A 7,745-nucleotide genomic window follows, 5' to 3' on the forward strand; every position below is an offset into this window, starting at 1 on the left:
CCTCTTCTGTCTCTGACACAGACACCCGAGCTGAAGGCTGCCTCCCCCACGCTGCACACAGACACCCCCTGCTGTTGGCTCATGGGGCGGGGGGAGGGGCAGCCAAGCCAGATTTCTTGTAAGTGTCTGGCTGAGTCTGGCCTGGCTCCGGGGAGATCTGGCCCAGGCGAGCCAGAGGAAAATCCCTGGCTCGCTGCGAGCTGGTCTTTAAAGGTCACAGCAAGGCCAGGGCTGCGCTGCACATGAGGTTGGCGGGGAGGGGGGCAGTTGGGCCTTTGTGCACTGAGCCAGTCACCGGTCCAGGACGCGAGCAAAGTCCTCGCGGGTGCTGCCTTCGTTTTTGAGGTCGGCGAAGACCTGGGTGAAGTAGTGGGGGTCGGCGTTGATCCGGAGCATCTTGCCACTCATGGCGTTGATGATGCGAAGGCACCGGTCCCAGAAGGCGTCCTTCGCCGCCTCCACCAGGAAGGGCTTGAGCGGGTAGGAGATCTCGTTGCCCATGTAGGAGTAGGACAGATAGAGGCAGGTGAGCAGCGCCGCCTGCAGGTTGTGCTCGCTGGAGACCGAATCCCCGTCGATCACCTCCCGGCACAGCAGGTAGACGAAGACCACGTTGACCGGGGTGATGAAGGCCTGGTCCTGCCAGCCCTGTAACAGCAGCGAGCGGTCCACACTGCGCAGCCACAGGATGGGCTCCGTGGGCGACAGGTGCTTGAGGCGGTAACACCGGCGGCAGAGGAATTCGCCCAGGCACTTGAGCAGCTCGCTGGTGGAGGCCTGGACGACCACGCGCCGCGGGGAGGCCGAGCTGCCCCCGCCCAGGAAGGCGCCCGGCTTGAGGGAGGAGACGGAGGTGGTGGAGATGCGCTTGGCGCTGAGTGGCGCCAAGGGCGGCCCGCCCCCATCGTAGCTGGCGAGGTTGGCGCAGGACAGCGACTTCTTGACGTTCTCGTGGTTGAGGAGGGCCACATCCTTGGCGTGGGGGTGGTTGTTGTTGTTATTGTGGGCAGGCCCCTTCCCCCCGCCCCGGGAGCCTTTCTTCTTGGTGGAGGCCACCAGCCGCTTCCAGGTCAAGGCCGGGATGAACATGGAGTGGCGCTTGAGGTTCTTGTCCACCTTCTGCCCGCTGCCCTTGGCGCTCGGCACGCCCGGGTAGTGCGCCAGCGAGCCGGAGGAGCCCTCCTCGTACAGGCTGGCCTTCCGGGAGCCCGGGGAGAGGGACAGCACGGTGCCCATGCTGAGGGAGGCAGGGAGAGGGATGAGCCAACAGGGGGGCTAGGACGCAGCCAGGCAGTTAAAGCAACGGGGCTGCAAGTGCAGCTAATTAGCAACCCTGCATGTCTGCAACGAATGCGCCGTCTGGCAGGGAGGCCATTCCCCAGCAGCCTGGCAGGGCAGCGGGCTGCCAGCAATGTGGCAGTCGTGGACGCACCGTTAATTAGCAGCGTTGCATGGCGGTCCTGTGCCTGCAATTAGCAGCCTGGCACGCGCGTGTACTTAATTAGCAGGCTTGCGGAGCGCTCCCGTGCAGGCGATTAACGCTCAGTCTTGCATGGCCAGCCCGGGCAGGCGACTCAGCAGCAGGCTCGAACCCAGCCCCCAGGAGGAGGATGCCGCCAGCCGCGCCGAGCTCCATCTAATCCAGTCGCTGGCCAGGCCCGCTGGCGGGGGGCGGGCTCCGGCACAGGTTCGCGTCCCGCCGCCGGGACCAAGGCAGGGAGCCGGGCGAGCCCCTGGGCCGGAGGGCTCAGGGCTGCAGCCCCCGGGCCATGGGCTGGGACTAGGCGCTGCGAGGACGGGTCCGGGCTCTGCTCCGGGCTGGAGCCGGCGATCTGCGGCGGCGGCGGCGGCTGGCGATGGCGCTACCTGGGCGGCAGCCGCGCCCCCCACCCCGGTCTAGAGGCTGCGGGCGGGGCCCCGCACTCAGAGCCCCCCGCTGCGGAGGTGGCTGGATGGGGGGCGGGCGGCGACCCGGTCCCCCTGCGGGGAGATGCTCGGGAGCCGGCCAAGGGAAGATGCGCCAGCGGGTCTCCTGCCCGGGGGGCACTGGGCCGCCCGGAGCCTCGGCCCCCGTCCCGGCGCTGCAGCAAAGCCCGATCCCGGGGCGGGGTGAATCCAGCCCGCTCTGCTCTCCCGGGGGTCCGGCCACAAACCTCGTCCTGCCCCCCCGTCCCCAGGCGCGGCTCTCTGCGGGGCCCGGCGCGGCGCTGCCGGGGGAGACCTGCAGCATCTGAGCCGCTGAAGCGCAGGAGGAGGGACAGAGGGATGGTCCTTACCAGCCACGTCCCCCCGCAGGCATCCTAGCACAGTGGGGCAGGCGGGGAGCCGGGCTGTGTGGGGCTCTTGCTCCCCCTAGGGCTGGGCCGCTGGAATAGACTTTACCGGGCGGGCGGGCAGACAGACAGGGGCCCTCTCCCCCTGGACACGCCAAAGCCCCCGCCCCAGGAGATGGGCATTGCGGGGCGGGGGGGGGGGGTCTGAATCCAGGCTGGGTAGAACGGCTTCCGGCAGGGGCAATTGGGGTACCCGCCAATAGCCCCCCCCTTGGCCAGCAGCCCTGGACAATCTCCCCCTTTCCCAGGCTGCACCCCCGAGCGCTAGTAGGATCAGGGCTCTACGAGGCTGGGGGGAGGGTGCGAACACCTGGGGCTGGGGTGGGGGCAAGTGGCAATGGAGTGTGGGGGGGGGTGGTCATGGGGGAGGTGTTCTCCACAGGGTTTGACACACTGCCGGATCTGCGGGCACCTGCTCAGTGGGGGATCCTGCAGGCTGCAATGGGATACCAGGTCTGCAGGGCCTCCAGGGGCATGAGGGGGTGAGGCCGGGAACGGGCCAGGAGTGAGGGGTGCAAATGAGCAGGCAGGGCCCAGTGTGGAGCCACTGCCCCTTCTGTGTCCTCTCAGCCCCCCCCCCCCTTCCTGCGGCTGGAGGGGACCAGCACTGCCAGCGTCCCAGGAGAGGTGGCTGTTTTGCCTTCCCTGCTTGGCTGGATTTCCCCACCCCCACCCCCCAGGTTTTGCAGGAATGCAGCTTTCCCTGGGCTGGGCTAATCCAGCCCCCTGGGAAGTGGTTGGGGTGGGGAAGGGGGTTAAAGGCCAGAGGATTTGCCATTGCAGATTGGGCAAGCTAGGCCTGTGATCATGCCTGTGCCCAAGGTTCGGAGGATCAGCCACCTCGTGTGCACGGTGGGATGCTCCCCTGCAGTGAACTGACACCCTGAGTCATGAGCCCCAGTTGCTGCTTCCTTAGCACCTGTCACTCCTACTGCCGTTGTGGGCCAGGGCGAGAGCCAGGCTGGTCTCAAACCCCAGCTGCAGCAGGAGGCAGCTGGGCTCCCCACGGGTCTGGATGTGGCTGCTGGGCCACGCCGTGTTGCCCCCTCGTTTGCACGGGTGCCGACTCTCAGGATTTCATCGTTCGCCGCCGCGTGAGCTCTCGCAGCTATTTCAGCCCAGCCTGGTGGGAACCGTTGCCCCTCCGATTGGCTGCCTTCCCTAATGCCCCACCTTCAGGGGAAGAGCAACCAATCAGGGCTGCTGCAGGAGGCAAGCAGAGCTCTTTCCCCTCCCCTCAGGAGCCAAAAGGAGTTTTGGGGGAGGGGAAGAGGGAGCAGAAAGAGCCCAGAAGCTCACGGCAACTCTGCTCCCTCCACCCATCCTGTGAGAGATGGTATATCTGCTCCTCCCCCTCCATCCCTGCAAGGCCAGGCCTGGGAAGGGAGAGGGGAGTGAAGAACCCCGAGAGATGCTGGAGGAGCAGGAGCACACAGGGGGGCAGAGGGCAAATGTGGGAGGGCAGAATTGATGTGGGGGCTGGGAATGCATAATTAGTTGCAGGACTCTGGGGGACACAGATGTGGGGTAGGACTGGTGCGGGGCTTGGGGGTTGGGGCGAAGTGGGAATGTTCTTAATGTTTTCTCTGAACACTGTGCGTGCCTCAGTTTCCCTTACGTATTACTCAAGTATCTAGGTGGTGGAATAAGCGTGGCTGTTTCTTGCAGAGAAGGGGGCCCGGCGAGTGTTGGTGGTTCTCTGCAGCCTCCTCTAGGGGTCACTGCAACAATCACACACCCTTATCCCACCATCTAGATACTTGAGTATCACACAGGGGAAACGGAGGCACACACACTATTCAGAGAAAACATTAAGAACATTCCCACATTGTCATGGGAGTGCATAATGAATTGATCGGCTGTGGGGTAGGCAGATGGGGCACAAATAAATTAATTAGAATGTGGGGGGACTCTGCAACATCAGGCATTCCCTGAGAGAAAGAACGCTGAGTGGGGCCAGAACCACCCTGCTCTGTACATGTGGGAGTGTTGGCAGCCCTGTGGCTGCCCCCCGCAATGCACATGGCGTTTGGGTAATTCCAAAATCAAGAGATCAGAAAACAGCACCGTGATCTTTAAACAGCTCTCCTCCTCTGGGGGCCAGGCTCCTGAGTTCTGGGTCTGACTCCTGATATTTGAATTGTGAAGTGGGCCATACTGCACTCCGTGGTTAATAGCATCAAAGGGAAGTTCAGTCTCTCCCCCACAAGCACTGATCAGTGTGTGAGCTCCCTTCTCAATCAGGCAGGAGGGCTTTGCATCTGTCTTCACGGTAGAGGATGCGAGGGAGATTCCCACACCTGAGCCATTCTATTTAGGTGACAAATCTGATTATTGTCCCAGACTGAGGTGTCAACAGAGGAGGTTTTGGAACAAATTGAGAAATTAAACAGGAATAAGTCCCCAGGACCAGTCGGTATCAGCCAAGAGTTCTGAAGGAATTCAAATGTGAAATTGCCAAACTACTAACTCTGTACCAGATGACTGGAGGGTAGCTAATGTGATGCCGCTTTTTTAAAAAGGCTCTAGAGGCGATCCTGGCTATTACAGGCCGGTATGCCTGACTTCAGTACCAGGCAAACTGATTGAAACTATAGTAAAGAACAGAATTATCAGACACATAGATGAACACGATTTGTTGGGGAAGAGTCAACACAGCTTTTGTAAAGGGAACTCAAGCCTCACAAATCTATTAGAATTGTTTTTAGAGTGTCAACAAACATGTGGACAAGGGTGATCCAGATGATACAGTGTACTTGAACTTTCAGAAACCCTTTGGCAAGTCCCTCACCGAAGGCTCTTAGGCAAAGTATACAGTCATCGAATAAGAGGGAAGGTCCTCTCCTGGATCAGTAACTGGTTAAAAGTCAGGGAACAAAGGGCAGGAATAAATGCTCAGTTTTCACAGTGGAGAGCGATAAATAGCGGGGGCCACCCAGGGGTCTGTACTGGGACCAGTGCTGGTCAACATATTCATAAATGATCTGGGAAAAGGGGTAAACAGTGAGGTGGCAAAGTTTGCAGATGACTTAAAATTATTCAAGATAGTTAAGTTCAAAGCAGGCTGCAGAGAGGCAGAAAAGGATCTCAAACGACTGGGTGACTAGGCAAGAAAATGGCAGATGAAAATCAATGTTGATAAAGGCAAAGTAATGCACATTGGAAAACATAATCCCAACTATACATATAAAACTATGGGGTCTAAATTAGCTGTTACCACTCAAGAAAGAGATCTTGGAGTCATTGTGGATAGTTCTCTGAAAACATCCACTCAATGTGCTCCGGTAGTCAAAACAGCGAACAGAATGTTAGGAACCATTAGGAAAGGGATAGATAATAAGACAGTAAATATCATAATGCCACTATATAAATCCATGGTACGCCCACATCTTGAATACAGCATGCAGTTCTGGTCACCCCATCTCAAAAATGATATATTGGATTTGGAAAAGGTACAGAGAAGGGCAGCAAAAATGCTTAAAAGTATAGAACAGCTTCTATGTGAGGAAAGATTTAAAAGACTGGGACTGTTCTGCTTAGAAAAGAGACGGGGATATGATAGAGATCTATAAAATCATGAGTGATGTGGAGACAGTGAATAAGGAAGTGTTATTTACCCCATCACATAACACAAGAACTAGGGGCCACCCAATGAAATGAATAGGCAGCAGGTTTAAAACAAACAAAAGGAAGTATTTCTTCACACAACGCACAGTCAGCCTGTGGAACTCGACGCCAGGGCATGTTGTGAAGGCCAAGACTACAACAGGGTTAAAAAAAGAATGAGATAAGATCACAGAGGACAGGTCCATCAATGGCTATTAGCTGAGATGGTCACAGACACAACCCCATGCTCTGGGTGTCCCTAAGCCTCTGACTGCTAGAAGCTGGGACTGGACGACGGGATGGATCACTCAATAAATTGCCCTGTTCAGTTCATTCCCTCTGAAGCACCTGGCACTGGCCACTGTCAGAGACAGGGCACTGGGGCTAGATAAATCACTGGTCTGACCCAGTCTGGCTGTTCTTATGTGGCACTCTGAGCAAACTGATCCAGTGTGGCTCACCCCTTGGAGCCAGTATCCCTGCAGGGCCGCTTTCCCACCCTGCCCCCACCCCCAAAAGAAGGGAGCTGGGGAAACTGCCTAGTGGGGGCACTGAGCAGGGGACCCATTGTGGAGTGTTGGGGTCCCTCACTGAAAGCTAATGCTGGAAGATGCTGGTCCTTAGGGCAGGAGCAGCCAGGTGGGCTGTGGGCGGGGTTAAGGTGGCAAAGGATGGAATGCCAGCAAAGGGGTGTAGCCTGAAACTGCCTTGTCCCTGCCCCCAGGTTTGGGGCCTCTGCTAAGCTCCAGTATGAGGCTGAGTAAAGGGCGTTCCGCTCAGGTTACTCCCTGCAGCTCCCCCTTGGGTAGGGGCCCCGCCCATCCACTGGTGCACGGCAGGGGTGCCCTGTCGAGGGCCACGTCAGCACCGTGCCAGGAGCCTGTGCCCAGTTTGCATGAAATGGGGAAGGTCGTGATCTCCCCGAAGGGGTGGCCCCAGGACACCCCCGTGCACGCCATGCTGCCGCGTGATCCTCGCGCCCGGTGAACTTCAGTCCCCTGCGTCAGGGCAGTCAGCTCTGAGTCAGGCCTGCCGAAGCATGAGCGCTTCGCCAAGGCAGCTCTAGGTGGGCACCACTGATTCATCCACACAATGCCCTTTAACCCGCTGCTGTCTGTCGGTGCTGGACGCACACGTCACTGGTCAGTTCCAGAGGCCGTCAGACTCAGGGCTGGAGGGACAAGCCACTGGGAAGGGGTTAAAGGGGGGGGGGGGGGCGGCTCGTGGGGAAAAAAACAAGCAATTAACATTTTTGTCTCAACCTCAGTAAAAATAGGCTCCTGCCTGCTGCTGGCTTTCTATTCTGGGGCAGCCTTTGTCTGTGGAAATGAAGGCGAGATGGGGAAGCTGCCTGCACAAACACCAGAATAAACTTCTTACGGAGCCCAAAAATCAAGCCCCAAGCAAACGGGGGGATGGACCCCGGGGGTAAGCGCTAGGGGTGAGCGTTACCTGGTGTCTAGTGAGAGCCGTGCAAGGAGGAGAAGTGGAGGGGGCTAATTCTTCATTCTCTGACCCCAGGGTTGCCACTGGGACTCCCCTGAAGTCAACGGCGGGATGCGGATGTGTCAGAATGGACAATCGAGCCCCTATGCAGCAACCCATTCTGCATTGATCAGCAGGGCTAGCATCCTCTTTTCAGGCCTGCCACCAGAGGAGGACATAATCACCGGCACTTGAGCAGCAGGTCTGGTCCCATCCAGCAGGGGGCAGCAGTAGACGCACACATGCATACACACTTATGTTACACAGGTGGTATGCTACATGCAGACCCACGCAGCTCCAGCTGGAACAAGAAGCCCCGGG

At 58.6% G+C, this 7,745-nt stretch overlaps 1 protein-coding gene across 1 annotated transcript; it reads right to left on the minus strand.

The window, feature by feature from the left end:
• Positions 1-291: 291 nt before the first annotated feature.
• Positions 292-1,236, minus strand: LOC135875046 (cyclin-dependent kinase 5 activator 1-like). The gene has a single exon (XM_065400027.1). The coding sequence runs from the start codon at positions 1,234-1,236 to the stop codon at positions 292-294; it is 945 nt and encodes a 314-aa protein (XP_065256099.1).
• Between the last annotated feature and the right edge of the window lie 6,509 nt (positions 1,237-7,745).

The sequence above is a fragment of the Emys orbicularis genome, chromosome 2 (genome assembly GCF_028017835.1).
Source record: "Emys orbicularis isolate rEmyOrb1 chromosome 2, rEmyOrb1.hap1, whole genome shotgun sequence".
NCBI classification, from domain to species: domain Eukaryota; kingdom Metazoa; phylum Chordata; order Testudines; family Emydidae; genus Emys; species Emys orbicularis.